This window comes from Phocoena sinus, chromosome 15 (genome assembly GCF_008692025.1).
Source record: "Phocoena sinus isolate mPhoSin1 chromosome 15, mPhoSin1.pri, whole genome shotgun sequence".
Lineage (NCBI taxonomy): Eukaryota > Metazoa > Chordata > Mammalia > Artiodactyla > Phocoenidae > Phocoena > Phocoena sinus.
Window position 1 is genome coordinate 27857225 of NC_045777.1, and position 26153 is coordinate 27883377.

General features: G+C 52.6%; 1 protein-coding gene across 1 annotated transcript in view; it reads right to left on the minus strand.

Moving 5' to 3' along the window:
- Positions 1-2152: 2152 nt before the first annotated feature.
- The window catches only part of ANGPT4 (angiopoietin 4), a 39091-nt gene continuing 15090 nt past the window's right edge, over positions 2153-26153 (minus strand). The window contains 9 exon segments of the mRNA XM_032605751.1: positions 2153-2467; positions 3433-3544; positions 3546-3564; positions 8669-8835; positions 10614-10715; positions 13576-13691; positions 17352-17584; positions 20333-20454; positions 21904-22059. Of these exon segments, the coding sequence (XP_032461642.1) occupies positions 2307-2467; positions 3433-3544; positions 3546-3564; positions 8669-8835; positions 10614-10715; positions 13576-13691; positions 17352-17584; positions 20333-20454; positions 21904-22059 (1188 nt within the window). The 3' untranslated portion in view covers positions 2153-2306.

Genomic DNA, 26153 nt, shown 5'->3' on the forward strand with positions numbered 1-26153 from the left:
AGTCCTGGCACAAAGAAGGAAGGAAAGTAAGAAGGAAGGATGAATATTTTAAAGAACAGATGTGTGAGCGTTACCCAAATCGGCTCCTTGGTCTTCTTAGACAACTGGAGTGCAGACAGGGATTTGGGGCTTCACCCCACCCAGAGGAGTTCTGTTCCTGGGGCACACAGCATTGCCTATACACTTGTAGTACAAAAATAAATGCTGTAGATACAAAAATAAAATGCTTACCTTCCCTGGGTCCAGAAGAAGGGGCGGCATGCACTAGGGGGCCGATTTCTCCACCCCATGCACCTCTTTGGGAACTAACATTTATTAGGCACCTGTTTCATGCCAGGCTCTGTTAAGAAGTTGCAATACAAGGTCTCCTTTCCTCCTGTCCCATCACAGCAAGGACGGAGTATCACCATCTCCATTTCACAGATCAGATGATTGAGGCCTTGAGAGGCTGAGCCACTGGCTTCAAGTTCAAGAGCTGCAGCAGGGCTGTCTGACTCCTGAGCCCTGCCAACAGCACCACACTGCACACCGTAGACACTAAATAAAGGCTGGCCGAGCAAATGCTGGATAGGGCGGTGTCGGCCTTCTGGGCAGCCACCTGCCCCTAAGTACTTTTCCCTCCTGCCTGAAGTCACCATTAGCAACGACATCCTTTGGTTTCCCTGAAGGAGATCAGCGGTAATCTGTGCTGGGTTTAATCAGTGGATTGGCCGAGGTGGGACCCAGGGGCGGGGGCAGAGCCCAGTGGGATGAAGGTGCCCCATTTCCACCGTGCAGCCCCATCCAGGAGAAAACCTTCTGAAGACAGAGGTGCAACCTGGCGGTAGGGCGGGTCGGTCATGGGCTGGGTCCGGGTGTTGGCTGAGGATGACAGGACTTTGGTGGCCTCATCAGGTCTGAGGAGGGTGACACAGTAATGGGACTGGGTGGCAGAGTGGCTGCGGCCCCTCTCTGAAAAAAGTTCATGAGAAGCCCATGGTCTCCCAGACTCAGCAAAGGCCCAGTCTCCATGGGGCCCTAGCTGCAGCATCGCTGTTGGACAAGGCAAGAGGAGGCTAGGGGCTCTGCATTGGAGGCAGGAGGGATCTGGACCCAGCGACTGGTGTCCTGTTCGAGACAGAGTGGGCCCCAAGAGCCCCTGAACTTGAGCTGGGGTCACAGGGAGTGCTGAGGGCAGCCCCCAGACAGAGATCTGGCTTCCTACGGACAGAGAAGCCCTGGAGCACAGACAGGAAACTTAGTTCTAGACCCTTCTTCAGCGACGGTGTATCTGTTTTAACCCAAAGATTCCTTCCAGTTGTTTCTAGAGGCTGAGAATGTCACTGTGGCCCTCGTAGCTAGAAATGGTGAAAGCAGCTGGGGGTGGGGATAGTGACCTGGGGTTTCAGCTCATGACATACGAGGACCAGCTTTTTTCCAAGGGTATCCGCAGCCCTGAGAGATGCTCTGGGATAATCAGGGCCCATTTTCAAATAAATAAATTTGGGGAAAGCTGCCTACTCTAGCCCTTTCATGGGCAGTCACTAAGCACATGACCACACTAATGGCCCTGACAAGGCCTGCATCTAAGAATGCCGGTTCACGTTGATTTAAACCTGGTGTTTCCCTCCCTCACTTGACCACAGGTACTTTTAGAGGGGAGTCCTAGTTATTCTCTCTGGAATATATTCTAGGACATTCAAGGGGTAAAGGAATCCCTCTTAGATCTTCTGGAGCCCCTGAGAAAACCACATCTGAGCTTTAGATGCTGGGGCCTAGGAGTGGTGGACAATGTGGGTGGAAATAACTCCCGTTATAGGGTGGATGCAGCTCCTTCAGTCCTGAACAGAAAGTTCAAGGACATCTCAAGGCTGAGAAAGCTTGGAACAAGAGATGGCCTTCCCAACAACCCAGGGACAGACTCTGGGCCTCCATCTGGGCAGTTTCCCTGTAAATACCTTCCCGCCTGCCTCACGTCCCACCACTAGCCGTGTATTCCTTTGAGGAGCCCAGTTAAATCTGTTCTCAGCTCATCCAGGGTACTGCGACCCTCAAGCTGGCCGGAGGGCCCCACAGGAGGCAGGAGAGAAGAGGAAATAGGGACAATGAAGAGGCAGGAACCCCCAAACACCCACCATTTCACAACTTGAGGGAAAAAGGGAGGGAGGTGACTCTTCTGGACTCCTGGGGTAAGGAGGGCTGGCTCAGGGGACCCAGGGTGTCCAGGACAAGGTCCTGGCATTGTGTCCTGTGTTTGGGTCCAGCTTGTTCAGAGGATACCACATCCAGGTCCTCCTGCGGGACCAGCCTCCAGGCGTGGCTGCTCCTTAGATGTCTGTGGGACGCACCATCATGCGAGTAGAACGCAGTGAGTAGCTGGGGCCTTGGAAGTAGTGCCAGCGGATGCCGTTGAGCTTGCGCACGTGGTGGCGGGCCGGGTAGTAGATGCCATTGAGGTTTGAGAGGCCGCAGGCATCAAACCACCATCCTGGTGGAGGGGGAGTTAGAGGCTTTGGGGATGTGGGGGCCCAGCCAGTGGGGTGAGGGCAGCCCCCTACCCCAAAGATGAATCAGGGCTGGTGGCTCCTCTGGGAAGCCAGCTTGTTGGAGATGGGGCTGGGTGGGAACGGGCATTGGCTGGTGGGGGAGGGAGGCTCCAGACCCGCTGCTCAGTATGGGGCCTCCAGAGGCAGTGCACTCATGTCTGTCTCTCTGTGTCTCTCTCTGATCTCTCTGTCTCTCTTTGCTCTCCCTTACCCTACCTTTCTGGGTCTCTCTGTCTTTCACACACTTTGTCCATCTGTCTTTCTGTGGTCTGTGTTTCTCTCTCCATCTCTCCCTCTGTACTTCCCTCTGTCCCCGTGTAGCTCTGTGCCCAGCACTCTGTCCATCCTGATGTCTCTCTCGTCTCCATCTGTCCCTGTCTCTGTGTCTCTGGAGGTCTCCTCTGATCTCTGTCCTTCCCATTCTGTCTCTCACTCCGCATCTCCCACTCTCTGATGTCTCTCCCCACAGAAAACACTGCCTAAACCAGAGTTGGTGGGCAGCTGCCCCTCTGCCCTCCACCCAGGTCTCCCGCCTCCAGATCCTGCTTGGCCCCGGGAGGAGGGTTGGGGAGGAAGTCTCAGGCCTGGGGTTGGGGCAGATTAGGCATTGTACCCCCCCCTAGGGTGCACCCTGGGGCCCACTCTCAGTGCTTCTCAGAGGTCTCAGAGGAGAACTGGTGATGCCAGCTTTAGGAGGAGGTGAGACCTTGGAGGGGACCTCAAGGATCCTGTCAGGGGGAAGGTATGGATGAGGCACGGCCAGGCCAGCCCGTGGGTGAGCGAGACCCTGACCTGCACCCACTTCTTGATGGCACCTGGCTGCACAAGGACCAAGTGGGGAGGGGATGGGGGTATTCAGCCAGGCGTGCCTGTGGGGAGGTGGGGCTTCACCCCGCCCTGCACCCACCTCCGGACAGCATCTGGGCGCACTTGCAGAGGCAGTTGTCGTTGTCTGCGTCGCGGGTGCTGAAGTTGGTGCCCTGCAGGACCAGGCTGCTCTGGCGCCCCGCCGAGCCGCTTGTACCCACTCAGGGAAAGCCTGGAGGCACCCGGAGGTGGTGATGGGAGAGGGGCCCAGAGTCAGGTTGGGGGTGGTTGCGGAAGGGGTTCCCCTCCAGTTGTTCTGAGGCATCTCTCCTCCCTGTCTGCTGCCTGCAGGGACAGAGTGCCCACCCCGTGCCAGACCTCCCTCAGCTGGCTGAACCTGAGTCTTGGCCAGTTGTGAGAATGATCGTGACAATAATGAGGACCATGGCTAACATTTTTTGAACATCTACTATGTGCCAGGCATTGTTTAAAGCACTCTACATGGGTTAATTCATTCTCATTTAATCCTCAAAATACCTTAGTATTCCCATTTTACAGAAGAGGAAACAGAGCTCCCAAGAGCCACAGGAGCCTGCCTGAGATCTCAGAACCAATGAGGGTGAGAGACAGATCCCAGCCCCACTTGGCCTGACTTGGGAGCTGTGTGCATTACCTTCCCAGCTGACCATCCGGCAACCCCAGCCCTATCACACCTCACGCCCACCCACGCCCTCCGGGAGGCCTTCCTTGACCACACCAGCCCACATGGATCAGGGCCCTGAGGCACCCCCAGCCCTGTGACTTCCACCCCTGCAGCCAGCTGGGGAGGGTTTCTATTTCTTGGTCAGGCTATGAGGCCCTGGCGGGCACATCCAAGCCTTTGTGGTGATTATGACCACAAGTTCTGGGGGTAAAATGCCTGGATTCAAATCCCAGCTGTGCCGCTCGTCAGCTGTGTGGCCTTGGGCAGATTGCTTCGCCTCTCAGCTTCAGTTTCTTCATCTGTTAAAATGGTAACGATAGTATATTAACCGTCATTGTGATGGGGTGACCTCGGCGTGTGACAGGTGCAGGGCAGCACTGGCACCTAGTAAGTGCCTGGCACGTTCGGTGCTTGTGGATTCGTCCCATCCTGTCCCCGTGTTCCCAGCCCGTGTGCATGGCTGGCACAGGCTTCCACTGAGCCTGGCAGGAGAGAGTGTTGGGGGCTTGTAGCAGGGCAGGGGCTGCACTGGCAGCTGAGGCGGGAGCCAGTTTGGGAGCAACAGAAGGTCCTACGGGTGGAGGCAAGTGGACGCCAGATGCAGCCGGGGCAGCTCGGGGAAGCCCTGGCTCCCCAGGGCAGGGCCTGCGAGATGCCCCCATTGGGATCCAGAGGGAATGTGGGGCCTGGGCATGAGGCCACCTCGGTCCCTGCATCTACCACCTGTGTTCTCTGTCTGTGGTGAGGGCAGGGCTGGCTCAGGGTGGCCAGCCGTGAAGCCTTAACTGTGCCCTTAAATATGCCACCCTGGGCTTGCATGAGTGTTGTTGCAAATCCCCCGCCAAGGGGCCTACCTGGCCAGGGGCTCCCTGGGGTGGGGACAGGCTGGCTGGCCCACCTGCTCATATGGTCCCAGCTTCTCCTTGTGGCCATTGAGGGCTCCATTTCAGGGCTCAGTCACGTCAGTTCAAGGCCAGGCTCGGGACTCAGGCTAAAGTTTGGGGTCACCTTTAGTCTGGGGCTGTGTGGAATCAGTGCTGGACAAAGCCGAATGATCTCACGGGGTCACTGCAGTAGCACTGGCCCCAAGTCCTCAGCCTCCCTTCCCCTCCTCTCTGGGAGCCAGAAGGGGGATCTATGATCTCTAAGGGACCCTCAAGTCATGAGCCGGGAAGCCCCAGTTGACCCATTGCTCAGATGCACTTTGGACATAATCATGGCTCAGGTCTGGGGAACACAAACATACACACGAGTCCTTGGACACCCCCAGTTGAGACACGTGAGGTGCGTGAGTCTGTGTCTGAGGTCGTGAGCATCTGGATACACGCCTCTGTGCCTGCGTGCGTATGTGTGCGTTTAAGTTTGTGCAGCAATCTCTATGGTGGGTCTGAGTGTGTGCTTTGGAATATGTCTTTGTGCCTGAGACTGTGTGCGTGTTTACCTGAGAGGGCTTCTCTGAGGCATGTTTGCACACGTGCCTGGGTGTGTGTCTGTGCTTGTTTGTGTGGCTATGGCACTTGTGTGAGTCTGTGCCCTGAAGGTTCAAGTGTGTACCCCAGGGGTGTGGTGAGCCCCTCCACATGTGCATGTGCGTCTGTGCGTGTCCCTGTATATCTCTGTGTGTATCTGGTGCTTGTTGCCGGGTCTGGGTGTGTGGGCACCTCTGGAAGGCCTGTGCCTGGTGTCAGTGTGTGCCTGTGTCTTGTCTGTGCCTCCCCCAGCCCCCTCCGTGGGCCACTTCTCTGCAGTCTTATGCATGCACCCCAGCCGGGCTCCAGAGGGTTCCCATTATTGTGTCTGACAAATAAGGGTGCTCCTCCCACCCCGATGCCCATGCTCCAGCTTCTGCCTGCCCAGGTTTCGCCACCTCTAGGCTTCCCTATGGGGATCCACCCCACCTCACCAGGCAGCTGACTCTGTACGGTGGGGACCCAGGGACGGCACCTGTTTCTGTCACTCTCCCCTTAGCCCTTCTCTGGCAGTTTCCAGGTCCCTATGTGTTTTCCAGGATCTTCCAGGCTTTTCCTGAATGAGCAGGGCCTATTCCTTACGATCCCCGGAGCCCTTGAAAGAGCCTTGCTCAGGTTTGGGGTTTCTGTGGCCAGCTGCATGTCAACTCTTCTTTCTGCCTTCTTTTCAGAATCTCCCTGCTGCTTGGGGAGCCCTTTCTATCCTCTCTCTGTCTGGAGAATGCCTACTCTTCATAGGCACCACCTCCTCCAGGGAGCCCTCCCCGATAGCGCAAGCATCTCTATGCCCTTGTGCTTTCCCCTTAGGCAACTCCTGTCTTCTTGGGGGTGTGGGTTTGCTTGTGGACACACTCACCCTCAGACACACACGACACACTGGACTGTGAACAACTTTGAGGGGTAGAGCGCAGGTCTGATTCTTCCACAAATGACCAGAACCAGCCCATGCCTGGCACAGAGCAAGTGTTCAATATATCATTATTATTATTTAGGGCTCTGCAAAGGGTCACATAGATGTGGGCCCTTTGAAACCTGAGCATAACAGTCTGGAACCATGGGCAGGGAGCTCTCCATGTCTCGGATAAAAAGCCAGAGGGAGCGCATCAAATTCACAGAGGGGAGCACAGCAAGGGGTCCCAAATGTAACATACATGTATATGCTTGTATAAATGGACGTAAATAATTGAGATCTACATAGATGCAGAAATATTATATTTCTGTCTTTGAATATATTGTTTGTATATCTCTAACATTTATGTAACACTTACCACATGCTATGCGTTTTCTGCAGCTTATCTCAGTTATGACATAGATACTATATTTTACAGATGAGGAGACTGAGGCACAGAGAGGTAAGTAACTTGTCTAAGGCCATGAATCCAACAAGTGATAGAGGCAGGGTTCATACCCAGGCAATCTGGCTCCAGGGCCACGTCCTTTAGCACAATGAGATACTTTTCCCGATGTTTCTTGCGCAAGAAAAATGGCAGATCCTGGACTTAGGGCCACAGAAGCTGCTGCCCAAGAATTGGGTCATGGAGTTGAGGTTTAACTGTTACTTGTGTAGGAAAGGGAGGCTCCCCCAGCTTCCTGTTATGCACTTACCATGTCCCAGGCACTGGAGATGGGAACAGCAGTGAACTTGCCCAGAGCAGTCCAGCCAAGTGTGTGAAGGGCTGGCTTGGGGACAGTAATTATAATATTATAATATAATGTTATAATATTATTTGCTGAACATATACTAAGAGCCAGCATTAATGCTCTATGTGTAGTATCTCATTCAAGCTTCACAACACTTTAAATGAGGTAGGTACACCTATGGCACCCATTTTGCAGATGAGAAGGTGAAGGGACTTGCTCAGGGTCGCTCAGGAAGATAGGGATAAAGTCAGGATTTAAGCCTTGGCTTTGGTGGTCAGTGTCTTAAAGAGGAGCCAGCAGGACGTTGTGGCTACTCGCTGTTCGGCTTATGGAGTCAGAGGCATCCAGCTGAGCCCCGCCTAGCCCAGAGCCGGGGACGTTTCATTCGGCTCTAGACATTGCACTTGAAGGAGGAACATTATCAGACTGGGTTGGGTTCCATAGAAGGGATGTCAGAACCAGCTAGCTGAAGGAACCAGGGGCATTTAATAGAGGGGTTGGGGGCACATCACCGGGAAGCCCTCAGAGGTGGCATTAGGCATACAATGCAGGCGGACAGAGAGTCATCAGAGATTCTTTGGGAGGAAGTGACCTCCCATCAGTGAAGGCATTCCAGCATGGCTGGATGATGAATGTGGCCGTGGAGGAGATTCTAGCATCATGTGAAGAACCAGATGACATGTGAGGTCCTTTGTGGCCCTAGAGCATGAGTCTGTGAATTCAATTCTGTCCTGGTTCCAAGCTAGTTTATCTTTAAGATCCTTGAGTTTCTGAGAGACGTAACATCATGTAGGAGAAACACCATGAGTTTTGGCAGCAAAACTGAATTCAAAACCAGGCCCTACCTGTTTTGTAACTTTGGGCAGGGGACTTAAGCTCTGTGTCTCAGTTTCCACATCGTTAAAGCACGTACAGCAATGCTTACCTCAGAAGGTTGTGGGGAGGATTAAATGGAGTCATTTGCCTGGAACATAATAGGTGCTCAAGAAATGTTCATTCCTTTTCCTGAACAGAGCCAAGAACCAGGCTGAGGGAGGGGTGAGAGACCTTGATGATTTTCTAACGGGCTCATATTTAAGCCCATCCTGTGGTTAAGAAGCAGAGGTACAGAGAAGCCCACTTGACTTGCCTGAGTTCACACACTGAGCTGGAGCAGAGCCAGAATGAGCCCAGTTCCCCTGATTCCCAGCCTGAAATTTCCACCTCACCCCACAGCATAGGACAGGCTGGGAAAGTCACCTCCCCACTTCTGGGCCTCTGTAAAATGATTACCTCGGGGTGACTGACCTTGGAAGGCCCCTTCCTGTTCCTGGCATGGCAGTGTCAGCGACATTCTCTCCACCCCACCCAGTGGCCAGGATGTGCTGAGTGCTAACCAGCCGCCTCCAGATCCCATGACGTGCGCCCAAATGGGGGACAGATGGCAGGAACTGGAGACGCCCAGGGACTGACCGTTGGTGCATACTCTGTAGCCACTAGACCAGGTCTCCCAGCCCACCCATGAGCCTGGGCCCCAAGCCCACCTGTACAGCTGCCCCTCGCTGCCCAGCTGGAAATGCTCATACTGGGCGTAGGCCTCGTTGCCTTCCCAATCTTGCAGCTCCACGCGCAGAGAGTACGCTGCCCTGCTGGTGAGCTGGTGCACCACCTCGTTACCTAACCAGTGCTCCCCGGCTGGGTTGCCAAAGCCCTGGGGAAGAGGAGAATGGGGGTAGGCTGCATGCCGAGGAGGAAGGCTACGCCTCTGCTTAAGGAGCTGGGCTGGGCCGGGCTCTGGGGACACTTACCCAAAACCACTTTGCTAGGAGCTCCCCAACTCCTAGAGCTAAAAGACTAAGACTTTTGTGACTGTAAAAGCCTGTTAAAAATAACTGAAATCACATGAATCATAATTGAAATCTATAAAGTTCAAGAACAGGCAAAAAAAAAGAAGTCTGTGGTGGTAGAAGTCAGAATAGCTGCTACCGGGCTTCCCTGGTGGTGCAGTGGTTGAGAGTCCGCCTGCTGATGCAGGGGACACGGGTTCGTGCCCCGATCTGAGAAGATCCCACGTGCCGCGGAGCGGCTGGGCCCGTGAGCCATGGCCGCTGAGCCTGCGCGTCCGGAGCCTGTGCTCCGCAACGGGAGAGGCCACAACAGTGAGAGGCCCGCGTACCGCAAAAAAAAAAAAAAAAAAAAAAAAAAAAAAAATAGCTACTACCTTTAGAGGAGTCTTGACTTGGAAGGGACACAAGGAGTGTTTCTGGGGTGCTGGAAGTGTTGTATATCTAGCTTTGAATGGTGGTCACATGGGTGAATACATATGGGAAAATTCACTGAGTCTTACACTTCAGATTTGTGCACTTAGCTACATGAATATTACATCTCAATTAAAAAATTAAATCAGCTGCATAAGTGGTAGAGCAAACATTGTTCAGTGACATGGCAGCCACTGCAAAATTTCAGTAACATAGGAATGTAAAGCTAAGAGCATTGGGAGTCACCAGTGTCCCAGAGTGACACGTGACCAATGCCCTTGGGCAGAACAATAATTCAGCACCGAGGACAGGGCACACCTAAGCCCCACTCACCATTTTAGTCACGCTGTACCCCTTATTAGCCTAATGGTGAATATTCAGCAGTCTTTTGCATATTTCTGCTTCTGAGCACCCTATTTCTCTTTGCCATTTGAGTGATTCTTTAAAACCCAATTGGTTCAAGAACACTCATAGATTAATTTGGTACTTTTAAAAAAGTATTGATCAAATGAACAGCAAGCAGACACACAAAAAATAGTATTGTATTTCTGTGTATCTTTTCCTATTTCTTTTGCTCTTAAAAACTTTAAGAGCTTTTAAGTCAGCTTGCCAAAAATCCTTTATCCAAAATTTAATTAAAAAATTGGAAGACAATCAGGCACTACTCCTCGTCTTGTAAAATGCATGGGGTCTTTAAGCCAGCAATTCTGAATTTAAAACATCTCTCCTGCAGATGTAGTCATGTATGTGTGCTAAGACAAAGACATTCATTTAAGCAATGCAGCCAGGGGTGAGTAAGCCAGCAATTCTGAATTAAAAAAACCTCTCCTGCAGATGTAGTCATGTATGTGTGCTAAGACAAAGACATTCATTTAAGCAATGCAGCCAGGGGTGAGCAGCGGAGATCACTTTTTTCTCTTCCCTTTTTTGTATTCTTTAAAAATTTTTAGCAAGGTATATGTATTATCTTTTCCAAAAATTAAAACAAAATAAAACTTAAACTTTCATTCTTAGGATATATGTCAGGACTTGCAAAAAGAGGGTTCAATTTCGGGTGATGGAGTCCCTGATAGCATATTTGCACTGGCCAAATCTCTTTGAAGGCAGTTGGTTTAGGTGGGCTGATTTATTTTCTGAGAAGGGTTGGGGGCAAACCAGACCTCTGCCCACAACCCACTTCCTGCCCCAGGTTTCAGGGCTGACAAGCTCCTCCCCAGGGCAGAAATTTTACCTGTTTGTAATCCTTCCAGTTCCGTTGGAAATTCATGCTGCCATTCTCACGGCGCTGGATGAGGGTCCACCCCCCTCCACTGGCCTCCATGTCACAGAATACCTGGAGGAAATTGGGGAGGTGGGAAGTTGGAAGCCCCAGGAGGCAGCCAGAAGCCAGGTCTGGGCCAGCCCGAGGGCGATTTGGCTGACAGAACCTCACAGAGCAACAGGTGAGCTTGGTGGTCAAGGGCATCCCAAGGATCCAGGTCCGAATCCCCCACCTGTTGTCTTCATTTGTCTGAAACGGTGGGCAAGTGATGTCCTCTCGGAGCCTTCTTTTCCTCAGTTGTAAAATGGGGATGTTAATACCTTAACCTTTTTGTGCCTCAGTTTCTCATCTGCACACTGGGATTGTTGTGAAAATTAAATGAGATGAGTCATCCATCAAAAGAACAGAGCCTGGCACATAACATACTAGGAACTCAGTAAACGGAGGCCTTTCACTCGCTATTATTGCAGGGTTGCTGTAAGAATTAAATGCCAAGAGATGTAAAGTGCTTGGTACATGGTATAGACTCAGCAAATGTTATTACAGGGGTTCCCTGGTGGCCTAATGGTTAGGATTCTGTGCTTTCATTGTGGAAGCCCAGGTTCGATCCCTGGTTGGGAAACCATCCTGCATGCCGGGCGGCATAGCCAAAATACAAAAAAAAAAGGAAATGTTATTACATTCAGCAGATAAATGTTTTCTGAGCATTTACTAGGTGCCAGGTTCCGTTCAAGGCATGGGGAATGCCAATATGGATAAGACAGAATGATTCTTGCTTTCAAACAGCTTACCATCCACCGCAATCACATCTTTCAGTTTAACTTTTGTTCACATATTATTTTTTCCAGCCAGCTCAGTACATTTCAATGTTTGATGAGGAAACACTTGGTGCCTGCCCCTGTACTAGGTGAATCAGAGACAAATCAGAGATAAATTAACCCCCAGGGCTGGCTTGGTCTGGAGGAGGCTAGCAGACTGATAGGGCTAGGTCTGATAGGGCTAGCAGACTATTGAATAGGAACATTTGGGCAGCTACAAAGAGAGTTCCCAAGAAGGAGTCACGGGGCAATCCTGGAAAGCTTCCCAGGGGAGGTGGCATTGGAACAAGGCTTTGGATGATGATGTGCCTGCCAGACAGAGATCAGTGGGAATAGTGTTTCCAGTGGAGGGAGCAGGAGTAAAGGCTCTGAGATGGTGAAGGTCTGCTCAGGGAGAGAAGACAGTGGCATCTGTTGTGAGGGTAGCAGAAGTTGCAGGAAGGGAAACTGAGGCCTAAAGAAGGGAAGGGACTTGCTCAAGGCAAATGAGTCAAAAGTAAGCTGAGGTTTGAGCCCAGAATCTCTTGCCTCCCAGGCCAGCTCTTCCCTCTCTATCAGTGTTCCCAAATTTTAGTTATTCACACCTTCCCAAATTCCACCATAGCTGAACTAATTTCATATAAAATATTTACTTTAAAAATGGTATCTTTCGGGCTTCTCTGGTGGCGCAGTGGTTGAGAGTCTGCCTGCTGATGCAGGGGACATGGGTTTTGTGCCCCGATCCGGGAAGATCCCACATGCCGCGGAGGCGGCTGGGCCCGTGAGCCATGGCCACTGAGCCTACGCGTCTGGAGCCTGTGCTCCGCAATGGGAGAAGCCACAACAGTGAGAGGCCCCGCGTACCGCAAAAAAAAAAAAAAAAAAAAAAAAAAAAAAGGTATCTTTTCATAGTGAATGGACTTGAGGATACAGGGAGTGGGAAGGGTAAGCTGGGACGAAGTGAGAGAGTGGCATGGACATATATACAGTATCAAGTGTAAAGTAGATAGCTAGTGGGAAGCAGCTGCATAGCACAGGGAGATCAGCTCGGTGCTTTGTGACCACCTAGAGGGGCGAGATAGGGAGGGTGGGAGGGAGACGCAAGAGGGAGGAGATATGGGGATGTATGTATATGTATAGCTGATTCACTTTGTTATACAGCAGAAACTAACACACCACTGTAAAGCAATTATACTCCAATAAAGATGTTAAAAAAAATGGTGTCTTTTTTTTTTACTTAAATAAATACTCAGACTAAATGCATCTTAAAAGGAAATCTTATTAGTACCATAGAGGGAAAATTAGTAACACTTGCCTTTATTCAGATAATTGTAAAAATATATATAATGAAAACAAAATAGTGTTAGAAAATTCTAGCTAGAGATTGAGGGCCTGATCTCTCTTTGTTAAAAGGGGGATTTAGCAGGTGTGTGAGAACTGTTGAAGATAATCTGAGCCATCCTCCTTGATATATTCAGCTGGGTTGAAAGAAAACTGAAAAGGGAATATGAAGTGGGAAGACTGGCTAGTTGTTCCCCAGACTCTTCCACTTCTGGGCCTGGCCCCCAAACCCTCCCTCCTGACATCCACATTTTCCCTTGACTGCCCTCCCCCCACACATCTGATAACTGGGCCTCAAAGTTCTGGGTAAGCTTGGGAGCCACTCACTGAAGATGGTGGATCTTCCATCGGCCCCCAGTCTCTAATTTTCCCACCTAAAGCAAGCTCCCACACCTACCTTCAGCTGGACTGTAAGTAGATTAGAAATAAACTTCTTTGTGTTAAGTCCCTGGAACTGAAATTCTTGCAGGTTTGTTTTGCTGTATCAGCTAGCATTACCTGAACCAACACAGAACCATTTATTGCTATTCTAACTTAAAAGCATCCCAGGCAACGTGCTGGAGAAGGATGCATTGCCAACTTTGGGAACTTCTGCTTTAACCGCATGATCTGACCCCTGAATGAGTGCAGGCTCCAGAGGGTAGGGTCACCCCCACCTTCTCTGGAATCTCAGATATTGGACAAGGCCTGGAGGTGACGTTGGTGGGGGTAGGGTGGGGTGGGGTGGAGGGTTGTCTGAGAGTCTTCTGGCTCAGCACCCTCTGATAGCCTCAGCCCTCCGGGAGCCCCCTAACCTTTCTGGGCTCTGTCACATTGGCCACATGGATGGTGTAGATGCCACTGGCATTGGCTCCGGAGCGCTGGATCTCTGCACAGTCCTGGAACACCTGCTCAGCTGCCCTCATGGAGGCTGCAATGGGACAAGGTAAAAACAATTGGAAGTGAGCTAAGGAGAGAGGGAAGGGGTCAGGTGGGCACTCCCGTCTGCTCTGTGCCAGGTTCTGGGCTGGGAGGCGTTGGGGATAGGGAGAGATACTGGACCCTGGAAGGTTTCATAGAGGAGCTGACAGTGAGCTGGGACCCTGGATGAGGAGCAGAGGCCACCCAGGTGGAGAAGGGGCGAGTGTCTCAGGCAGAGGAAACAGCATATGCACAGGCTCCAAGGCGGGAACAGTCCTGTGTGTGCAGGGTTCGGGGTGAAGTGAGGGGAATTTGGCTGAGGCCACAAAGAGGAGATGACTCACACCCAAATCCAGAGCTAAGGCCAGAGGGAGCTCTGGCTGTTTGATGGACCAGAGAGCAACATTAAGGAAGGAGAGATGAGGCTGAGATTTCAGCCTTGAATGCCAGGCTGAGGAGCCCAGACTCTGCAGAAGAAGAGCCCTCTGGCCAGAGGATAGAACAGAGATTGGAGGGGATGAGACTCAAAGCAGGAAGGGCAGAGATGAGGCTGCTAGAGTTTTCCAGGACAGGTAATTGGGGCTTGAACTCCACTGAGGTACTTCCGCATTTCACAGACTAGGAAACTGAGGCCCAAAAGTGAGGTAACTGGCTCAAGGCCACACAGCTGGGTCGGGTGGGAGGGGTTGGGCAGGGCTTTCCCTCTCTCCAGGTCTTATGGGGGATTTGTCCTTGGAGCTCTCTCGGGTAGGAGACCCAGGGTCCCCTCCACAGCCCACTCTACCAGCTGGATATCCCTGCAGCTCTTAGGTGGGTCCCCCTCATTATGCCCTCCCTGGGAGCTGACCTCTGGCCTTAAGGGAGAATATTAATTTAACGGCCAAATCCCACCAGGGCCCTGGAGGCCTTCAGGCTTAACCTGAAAAAAGTGACTGTTGGTAACTAAACTACAGAGGTTTCAAACACCCTCTCTGGCTCCTTTTTTGGGATCCAGTTAGAGGTTTGGGCTATGATTCCACCAGAAACCAATCTGTGGGTAGGTGGGTATCCAAGGATAGGGCTAAAGTTCCAGATGGATAGGTATCCTGGCCAGTGAGGAACCAGGAAGCTACCAAGGGGTGGGACTTCCTGTTTTGGCCTCATTCTTGAACCTGGATCCTGGGTCCTGGAGCTGAGGCCCTGTTGAAATGAGGCTGTTATTCCAAGATCACAAATGAAGGGACAAAGGCCCCAAATCCATCCCAGTCTGTGCACAAACATTCCCTGGGCAGAGTCTCCACGGTCCCATCTGCCAGCCCCCTGGTCCCTGGGGAACTGGAGTCTAGCCAAGCCTGGTAGGTTGCTGGCCTAGAGGCGAGCTGGGACAGGCCCAACTTTCCCAGCTAGGCAAGGGCAGAGCTGGGAGTTGGCCTCAGATTTCCAGCCACTCTTCTCAGGGTCTGTCCACTATTGTTTTCCTTAGTCAACAACAATAGCCTTAACGACAATCATAGCAATAAAAGTGAAATACCCACCATGCATTGTAGTGTTTCTCAGCCAGGTACTGTCAGGGGCAGTCTGGGGCCAGGAAAAGTATTTTCAGGGAGCATAAGAGCAAGGATGGACCAGTATTGACATGCAACATAGTTTAGCCTCAGCCTGGACCCTGCTTAATCTTTGTACCAGCTTCACCCCCTTTTGGCCCTAGGCACCATGCTCAGCCCCTTCATGTGTATGAACTCATCGGATGCTCTGTGCCAGAACTCTGAGAGATAGGAGCTATTATTATTCCCATTTTATAGGTGAGGAAAATCAAGGCTCTGAGATGTTAAATGACCTGTGCAAAGTGCCAGGGCTAGTAAGTGAAGGAGCCAGAGCTTGAACTCTGGTCCATTTGACTGGAAAGCCAGTACCTTTCCTACTACCCACCTCTCCTTGGGTCTCCACCACTGAGCCCATACAAGGTTGGACAAACAGACCTCGTTAACGAATGCTGCTTCTGATACCATGCATGGGTTAGGTCTTTTCTACCTGTGTCCCCGTCCTTCTAACCTTCTGAATGTCCTGAGTTCTCCACCCCTTGCCAGCCTCCACCTGCCTAGGACAAAGCTGTGCAGAGAGGGGGTGCAGGCTTCCTGCTGGCCTTCATGGATGCCTGGTTCCTGTGCCCGTCTCCATCCAATCTTCTGTTCTACACCTGGTGACTAATCTTCCTCCAGTTTCTCCATCTAGACAGTAGGGAGAAACAACCCGTAGTGCCTCTCCCTGGTGACAGTGGGGCAGGACAGGCGTTTGGTCAAAGGGTGCCTGAGGCAAAGTCCCCTATACAACCTCTCACCCAGACTGGTGAGCAGACATTGGGCCACAGCTGGAGACTGAGTTAGTGGTGAGCCTGTGGGGAGAAGTGTTGGGCCCAGGCCCCGTGCCTTTGGCAGAGCTACAGGATTAATTTGGGCAGCCTCGTTGCTACGGCTCTATGCACAAGCCAGTGATGGGTTCGCGTCACTCCTAATCTCATGGTTTGGAAGGTGTTCACCTCTCTTGCCTGTGGCTACCTCAGGCCTCACACCCCTATCTGGTGGGGCCTGCCCAACTTAGATGGAGCCATGGTGCCATCCTCTGTCTGTAAATCACTGCCAGCCATAGTGTCTGGAATCCATCACTATTGCTGTTTTTTTTTTTTTTTGGCTGCATTGGGTCTTCGTTGCTGCGCGCAGGCTTTCTCTAGTTGTGGCGAGCGGGGGCTACTCTTCCTTGTGGTGCATGGGTTTCTCATTGCGGTGGCTTCTCTTACTGTGGAGCACGGGCTCTAGGCATGTGGGCTTCAGTGGTTGCAGCACGGGCTTAGTTGCCCCACGGCATGTGGGATCTTCCCGGAGGACCAGGGATCGAACCCATGTCCCCTGCATTGGCAGGCAGATTCTTAACCACTGGAAACTTCAGGAACACGGCTAGCAGGGCATCTAGCACATAGTAGGCACTTAACAAATATGTATTTCCTCCTCCTTCCCTCAGAGACCCACAGACAGGGGTTGGGCATCTTTTGCAAGAGACAGTTGTGGAACTCTGCTGTTCACAGCTGTATCCGCAGCACCCAGCACCGGGTCTGGCGCAGTAAGTGCTTGTTGACTGAGTGATTGAAGTCGGTCCCATTAGAAGTGAGGGATGGGGAGCGGGGCCGGCCATTGTCCTCCTTTCTCAGAAGCCTGGGCCACAGGTGCCTCCCCACTTCTGTTTGGCCCTCTAGGGCTTAGGGGCAGGGGGCATTAGGGTAAGAGAAGTCCTTGGGAGGCATTGAGTCCAACCTCTCCATTCTGCAGATAGGGAAACTGAGGCCTGGGGAGGGGGGCAAGCCCAAGCAAGTGAGGATGGAGGGTGGATCCTGGACCCCGGACTCCTCAGTCTGGGCTGGTGGTATCCTTATTATCATCACCTCCATTAAACGCATGGGGAAACGAACGCCGGTCAAGGTCACACGTGGAGTCGGGGCAAGAGTCTGGACTGGTTCCTCTTAGGACTGTTGTCGTCACCATTATTACTACTGTTTGGTGTTATTCCTGTTTCATAGGTGGGGGCGGGGGGTGGTCTTTCCCGAGGTAGCTTCCAGGACTGGCGTGAACCGGGAGGGTAAGCGGGGTCTCCCACCCCTCTCCTCCCCGCCTCCCGCACCTGGCGGGCCCCCTTTGCTCACCCGGGCCCTGGGCCACGACGCGCACCAGGCGCTGCACCGACTCCAGCAGCTGGCTCTGCTGGCGCTGCAGGAGGCTGGAGTTGCTGCTGGCGGCGCGCAGGCTGCGCTCAAGGCCGGCGAGGGCGCCGCTCTGGCGGCCCAGCAGGCGCCGCAGCCGCTCCTTCTCGCCGCGGAGGCTGGCCAGCTCCGCCTGCTGCTGCGTCTCCAGGGCCTGCACCCGCGTCTCCAGCGCGCTGCGGGGCGGGGGCGCACAGGCGTGAACCCGCCGTCCCCACGTTGCAGTCACACTCGCGGGCTTTCCCTTGGGCCCGGGGATGAGACTCAGACCCGCACTGAGGCTCAGAGCGGTAGCGTCCCGCCCAGGGTTACACAGCCCGGAGGTCCGTGCCCACAGATAGCACAGAGTGAGGAGGGGAGGAAAGAGAGACCTGGCCTTAGAGTAAAATGGATTGGAGTCCAGTAGAGGAAAGAGGTGGGGTGGGAGGGACACAGCAGCAACCTGGTAGCCATTATCAAGTCCCAAATATGCGTGCCCTTTGACCTAGCAGTCCACTCACCAGAGATAGCCTCCAGGGAGCATGCGCATGAATGCCCTTTGGAGGATGGGTTGTAATAGGGAAAAACAAAACAGCCAAAATGCCAACAGACAGGACTGGCTGAGTCTGTTCTGTTCTGGTGTCCCTGGAAATGTTCCGGAGCGGTGAAGGGGAAGGAGGCTGAGAGCATTTGCGCAGAATTGGAAAGATGCCGGGGACTTGGAGTGGGCGCCCTGGCGCATCAGTACCTCTAGTCTAACCCCACATGTGGGAAATGAAAAGAGAAAGAAAAAAGTATTAATGTAAATGTAGAGGGATACTGGGGAGCTTATAGGAAAAGGCGTGGATGGACACGTGGAAGGACATAGTGGCGCCTGTGTTTCTAGCGAATGTGAAAAAAAATCCACTAAGTGCTGTTACTTCTGCAGAGCAGGTTTGAGCAGACGGGGGTGGAGAGGAGGGGGCGGGTGGAGGGGACTGACCTTCCCTTTCATTCTGCACAGGTCTCTATTGTCTGATAAGTAAGACTGTCTAATAAGCACGAGGCATTTTCGTAATGAGTTTTTAAAAAAAAGAGTCTTAAAAAAGAAAGAAGCTTTTGACTCAGCTCTTGCACTTTTGGCATTTTAGCCTACAGATTTGCTCACGTGTGTGCAATAAGATATGGGAACGTTATTCATAGCATCACTGGTTGGAATCGTAAAAGACTGGAACAACCTCAATACCCATTAACTGGGGACTGGGAAATAAATGCGGGGACAGCCATACAGTGAAACATTATGCAGCTGGAGGAAAGAACGGGCAAGTGTGTCATGCAGTTATGGAACCATCTCTAGGATAACTGAAAAAACGAGACAAAAAACCAACGTGCCAAGGAGGAGTCTGCTTCACTTGGGTTTAAAAAGGGACTGTGCATACATATTTGCCTCTGCTGTGGGTGGGTGGGTGGCTGAGGGATAGGGGTAGGAGGGAGATGTTTTCCTATACATGAGGCTATGCCAACCCATTCTCCAGACTAAGAAAATGAGTCCAGCCAGGGCAGGAGGAATTTTCCCTGGACCCCAAATTATGCCGCAGGAAAAGAGAGAATTTGGGCACACTGTGTTCTAGGATTTTAGCTGTCTCCATGGGCCACGAGCTTATTGATCATATCCTCCATCTTCACTGGTCTCTAGGCACTTGGTAATTCAATTCAGAGTGATTGATAGTGTCCCAGTCCTTCCCCCCCTCAGGGTGGAGAGTAAGAATAAGAAGGTATGCAAACTATCATTAACGGTCCCCAGGTCACAGGGAGCTGGAGAATCCTTATGCCTTATCTTTTTTTTTTTTTTTTTTTTTTTGCGGTACGCGGGCCTCTCACTGTTGTGGCCTCTCCCGCTGCGGAGCACAGGCTCCGGACACGCAGGCTCAGCGGCCATGGCTCACGGGCCCAGCCGCTCCGCGGCATGTGGGGTCTTCCCGGACCGGGACACGAACCCGTGTCCCCTGCATCGGCAGGCGGACTCTCAACCACTGCGCCACCAGGGAAGCCCCCTTATGCCTTATCTTGACCCAGCACGTGAGCAACAGTCACATCTCGCCCTGTACACAGGCCTGTGGCTGCTTCGGTGCCTCCTCCAGCAGCCAGACCTTGGCAGTGTTTTCTCTACTCAGCTCGAAACCAAGATGAAATCAGCTTCAGAGGTCCATGTCTCTCTGCCTTATCTGTACCCCAGGACTCTTTCTTTCTTTGTAATTTAAAGGGTGTTCCCCTTGTGTGTCTTTGCTTATAAATGCGGAGACTCTCTGCTAATGCAGAAAAGAAACTGGTAACTGTGGTTGCTTCCGGGAAGGAGAGTTGGTAGATGAGATCAGATTTATTTGTTTACAAGTAAGTAAATCAAATTAAAATGTACAGGGTGAATTGTATGGTATGTAAATGGTAGTTCAATAAAGCTGTTAAAAATTTATGAAATAAATAAAGGAAGAAAGAAAAGAAGGAAAGAAAGAGAGAGGGAAAGATAGAAAGATCAGAGAAAGAATCAGCGTGTCCTGAGCCCCAGGAAAATGCCTGTCCCCTGTCCCACCCAGGACAGGGTAGCCAGGCCCCAGGCCTGCCTGGCCGCCAGCCCCAGGGTCCACATTCACTCTCGGCTTCAGTCTGATCCCCAGCCCTGGTTTCAGTCTTTCCCCCAGCCCTGGTCACGTCCCAGCTTTAGCTCCAGCCCTAGTCCCCCAAGTGTCCCCTCACTCCAGTCTTAATCCAGGCCCCTAGCTCTGGCGCCACCCCCCAGCCTAGGCACTAGCCCAAGTCCAACTTCCAACCTCGGCCCCAGCCCGAGCCCAGCCCTGGCTGGCTCTGGTGCTCACCCTCGGTCTCAAGCCCACTTGGGTCCCAGCTGGCCCTGGCCCTCAGCCCTGGTCCCAGCCCTTGTCCTTGTCCAGTGCCAGGGTGCCCGTGCCCACCTGTTGTGGCCCTGCAGCCGGTGGAGCTCGTGGCCTTGCAGCAACAGCTGCTTCTCCAGCTTGTTGGTGGACAGTGACGTCTCCAGAAGCTGGATCTCCATTCTCGATGTCTGGTTCAGGACCTGCCCCGGCGAGCGGGGGGTGGGGGGAGGTGGGGGCCCATGTAAGCCCTGCCAACAGCCACACACCTGACCTTGGGCCCTGCCATTCCAGAAACTTGCTGACCTATTTCCACCCTCTCAGTATTTCCTCACTCACTCACTCGCTCACAGACCCTAACTGAGCTTATGATCTGCTTCTTAAATTTACTCTTCCCCATCACTGCATGGCAGTTCCATTCCTCCTGCTGCTCGGACCCCAGCAGGAGTCACCCTTGACCCCCCCCCCCCCCATCTAATTCATCAGCAGGTCCCATCAGCTCCACCTTCCAAATGGGTACCTGACCACTTCCCTGCGCTTCCCCGCCCCCACTCAGGCCCCGGCCTCCATCTCCCGCCGTACCCGGGCCAGCCTACTCACAGGGCTCTCTGCTCCTGCCCTTGCCCCTTGCAGCCCTTGGCTGCTCGGTAGTCTGAGGCAGACTTAAAAAGCAGCCCCTATGCTCTCCCTGTGGCTCCCACCTCACACGGCAGTGGCCTGCAAAGCCCTGTGACGCCATCTGCCCCCATCACCTGTCTGAGCCCACTAGTCTCCCTGGGTCACTCCAGCCATACCGGCCTCCCTGACGCTCCTGGAGCTTGCCAGCACCGTTCCACCCCTGGGCCTTTGCATATACCGTTCTCCCTGTCGGGAAGGTTCTCCCAGTAAGCCTGGCTCCAATTCTACCCTCCCAGTGGTGCCTTCCTGGCTGTACTGTCTAAACTTGCAACTCGCCCCTCCCACCACTCCCGGCACACACTCCCCACTGATCTCGTCCATGCTACTTTCTCCCTAGTGCTACCACCGTCTCACACACATATGTTATTTATCCTGCTTGTTTTCTTGGTGCTCATTAGAAAGGAAGCTTCATGGGGGTAGGGATCCACGCCTGTTTTGTTTACTGCTGTAAACTAGAACCAGCCCCATCCAACAGTGCCTGGTACATAGTGGGGTTTAACAACATGTGCCCATTTGTCAGTGTCTTTTCAGCCAGTCACTCACCCTCTCATTTCTACTCCTGTCCTCTCCTTCCCTCTCCGCTGTTCCCTGTGGCCTCCTCTTTCAGAGTCACTGGCCCCCTGAGTTCTAATGAATTGTTTATTATCCACCTTCCCCTGGAGCACTGCGAGTCCTTTGGGGTGTGTGTGCTGCTGCATCCCCTCATCCCAGTGCCCAGCACGGACCCGGACACTGGAGTCACAGAGGCAGAAGAGCCAAACCCAGTGTCTACCCTCCCCCCTCTCCCTACCCTGGGCTCATGGCCTGGTGGGAGAGCTTTGTAACGGGGTTGTCAGGGAGGAGCCCAGGAGGCTACAGGGTCAGAGGAGGCCCTGACCTCACCCAGGGACAGGGGTCAGGGCAAGATGACTAGGGCTGTGAGCCAGCCTGGCCTGCCACAGGCCCCCCAGTGCTGCCCCCTCACCCTCCGGTACCTGAGCCTCCACGTCGGTCAGCTTGCGGGTCTGGGCGGTGGTCTGGTTCAGGAGGCTGGTGCCCAGCTCCAGCATGGTGGCTGTCTGGTTCTGGACCATGTGCTGCTGGGCCTGTGCCAGCTCCAACCTCAGGTTCATCTGGATGTACCTTTCTAGCTGTGGGGAGACAGACGGTGGGCTGGGGTCATGGGTAGGGCCTGGGGGAAGGCTCCTGTCCCTTCCATATGTCCCCATGGAAGGACATAGAGCAACCAGGGGCATCCTCCCCTCAGCAGCCAGAGGGATCCTATTAAACCTAAGTCAAATCACATTTCTCCTCTGCTCAAAACCCTCCCAGGGTTCCTGTCTCACTCAGAGGGAAAGCCAAAATCCTCTCTGACCGCAGGTTCTTTCATGACCTGGCCCCCTGCTACCACTCTGATTTCCTCTCCTTGCCTTCTCTCCCTCACTCAGCTCCAGACACACTGGCCTCTGTAACACCCTTCCAACAGAGCAAGCACACAACCACCTCAGGGCCTTTGCACATGCTGTTCCCTCTGTGTGGATCCTCCCCACTCACACACCATCTACAAGGCTCACTCCCTCATGTCATTTCAGGTCTCTTCCTACCACTTATCACTCCCTGACTTCGTATTACATATTTATCTGTTTATTGCCTTTTAAAATTTACCCTTGGAATGTCAGTGCCGTGAAGCAAGGGGCTTGATCTTGCTTTATCTCCATATCTAGCACAATGCTTAGCTTACAGTGGGTGCTCAAAAAAAAATGTGTTCAATGAGTCGATGAAAAGGGGAAGCAGCAAGGGTCAGAGCATAGCACCCAGTGTCATGCCCGTTACCCAGCTTCCTAGGGCTGAGTCAGTAGCAGGAAGTGGGGATGCATCTTTCCCCGTACAAGAGTTTGCAGGTCCATCAACCAAGCTGGACTTTCTATTTTCTGGCCCCCTCCATCTGTGAAATGGAGCTGAACTGGCCAGTCTCCAAGGGTTCTCCCAGCTCAGATGTTTTGGGATCTGACAAGCTAATGGTCGTTTCTTTGACAGGGCGGCTCTCTTTCCCAAGAGCAGGAGAAAACTGGTCTGGTGTGAGACTAGGATCAAATTGCAAAGGTGAACAGCATGTTCTCAGGGCTCAGTGCCTGAAGGCAGAGAGCCGGTGCCCCTCCTCCACTCCATCTCCATTTGGCACACTTGCTGGCCTCTTGCCACAGTCTCTATCCCCCAGCCCTGGCTCCTTCCCTTCTCCTGTCAGTCTTCCAGGAGGTCCAAAAGGGCAGCTCCCAGGGTCCCTGGGAAGACTGGTGCTTCCAAGAGAGAGGCAGTGACCTTGGCTGGGGGTCAGGTTCCAGCTGCTTCTTCCTTAGTCTCTTCCATCTCAAGTGTCTGCTCCCATACCTTCCTCCCTTGAGTGCCTTAGAAGGGGCATGGTCCGTTGTAGTGCGATGTTAAATCCTGAAGGGGGCGCAAGTGGTGTTGATTAGAGCAGTGGTTCTAAACTTGCAGTCCTTGTGGCAGCATCGCCAGTGAGCCTGTGAGAAATGCAAGTTTCTAGGCCCCACGCTAGACCTACTGAATCAGAAATTCTGCGGAGAGGCCCAGCCAGCCGATGCTCGCTTAAGTGTGAGAACCCGTGGTGCAGAGGTCACAAAGGGGACTTGAGGACCAGGGAGACAAGTACGTCCGAGCTTCTCAAGCCTTTGTCCCTTTGGCCCCTTCTTTCCTCCTCTGCACCATCAGCGCCCCCCCCCTCAGCACACACATGTGCTCCAAGGGCTCCCAGCTAAAAATTAAAGAAAAAAAATATCCTTGACTCCACAGCCCCCCTATCTGTGTCTCCAGTTTCTCTGCTCCCCCAAACAACAAAACTTCTTGAACAAGTTGTCTCCATCTTCACCTCCATTCCCACGCTCACCTTTTAATTTTTTTACTTTTAATAAAGAAATAACGAAATTAATTTTGGGGCTGTGGCATGCGGGATCTTTTTTCCCCAACCAGGGATCGAACCCTTGCCGCCTGCAGTGGAAGCATGGAGTCTTAACCACTGGACCACCAGGAAGTCCCCACCTTTTAAAAAAATTAATAATATTATTATGGTGTACTTCATGCACACACACAAAAGCATAAAGAATAGTATAATAAAGTCTGTGTATTTACCACACTCAAGAAAAATATACAATCCAGATTGTTGAATCCTGTGCACCCGCCGACCTATCCCCAGCCCCAGGGAGCCCCTTCACTCTTTAACGCACCTTGTTATAACCCTCCTTGACAGGGGAGGGTCAGGGGACACTTCTATGCCCTCAGCTTACTCTCCACCTCAGCAGCAGTCAACCCATATGGCCGCTCCCTTTTTCTGGAAGTATTTCCCAGATGTACCCTCCTTGAGTTTTCCTTCTCCCCTCCTCCGTCCTTTGCCCTCCCCTCCCATCACCCCCTCTCTGAGTCCTCCTTTTTCAGCCTTCTTAGGGAGCTCTCATGAGCCCCATCCTGGGCCCTCGTCAAGGGTGTTTACGTTCTCTCCCTAGGTCAAGGGTGCTTAATGGGGGACCACAGGGCCTGTGAAGAGAATTCAGGGGGTCCGTGAACTTGGATGAGAGAAAAATTACATTTCTGTTCACTAACCTGTAATTAAAATTTGGTATTTCCTTCAATTATGAGCATAGGCCCCAAATCATAGCACTGTTAGTTGATTGTACAACTTCATTACCAATAGAAATCACAAATATTTTCACATCACAGCACCGATGTTACAGTATCTTAAAATATGATACTGACCATCACTTCAGAATGACAGACATTCTCAAACCCACCACTGGATAATGTGACAGCTACGGCACAGATTTAACTTTTAATGTTTTGATTATAATCGCATTATCACTGGATGTCCTTAGGCTTTTATTTTATGCATTTAAATGTAATATTCTGGGGCTTCCCTGGTGGCGCAGTGGTTGAGAGTCCGCCTTCCAATGCAGGGGACGTGGGTTCACGCCCCGGTCCGGGAAGATCCCACATGCCGCGGAGCGGCTGGGCTCGTGAGCCATGGCCGCTGAGCCTGCGCGTCTGGAGCCTGTGCTCCACGGCGAGAGAGACCCGCGTAATGCAAAAAAACCCAAAAAAACAAAAAAGTAGTAGTGTGAAAAAGGATCCATAAGCTCCACCCAGGACCAGATGGCAAAGTGCCCAAGGCCCCAGATGCATCAGGGTCCTGCCACTCCAGTGGGTCCTAGGATTTTCACATCCCCCTACGTGCTGACTACGCGGTCTCCATCCCACCCGGATTTCTCCCCTGAATGTCCCACCAGCTTGCCATCACCACCCGGGCTTCCAAAAGCATCTCAGGCAGAAGCACCCAACACATAACCCTTGATTCCCCAGCTCCCACAGCACCCCATCCCTGCCTGTCCACCCCATTCTCCTCCCTCTTTCCCATCACAGTAAATGGCCTCACTCAGTACTTAAGCCCCAAACCCAGACTCCATCCTTGACTGTTTCTGTCACCCACTGCACTCAATCCGCTAGCAAGTTCTGGTCACTATGATCCTAATGTGAGTTGCCAATCTGTTCACTTCCCTGAACCCTGGGCCGGGCTGCCAGCATACCCACAGGTCAGCCTCCCCGCCATGCCTCTATCAATACTCTGGGGACTCTAACATGCGGCCCAGCGTGCATTCATATGCACAAGGGTAAGCAGAGCTATACTGAGGCTGCTCTCAGACTATCCCACGTGTCACAAGGCTGGTTTAAAATATAGACTCCCAGGTCCTGAGCTTCTGCTCCACACAAACAGCAAGTTTATTCCAGCCATGAGACCTTCTCAAGCCTCTCCCCAAAGAGTCTCATTTGCAGATGGTCCAACTGAGACCCAGAAGACTTGCCGAAGGTCACCAGCTGGTGGGCTGTGTTCCAAGACTCCTCAGGTCTGCAGAGCAGGGTAGCTTGGGATCCTCTCGAGCAATGGGAGCTCCTTAAGCACTCTTATTAGTCCCCCACTTGTCCTGTGGCTGCCAATGGTTGGGTGGGGCGAAGGCCACCCACAGCTGGGGCCCATCACCCAATTTGCCACGCATGCTCATGGGCCCTAGGATGGGTAATCTGGGCACCGCTCAGCCAGCCCGCAGCTCTGGTGACTGATGTCAGCTTGTGTGGTGGGCGCTGGGCCCAGCCTGGGCTCAGGCACCAGCTGGAAGGGTGGAGGAAGGACCCCCGTGGAGAAACAGGCCCTGGTCTAAATGAAAAAGACTTCAACTGGTAA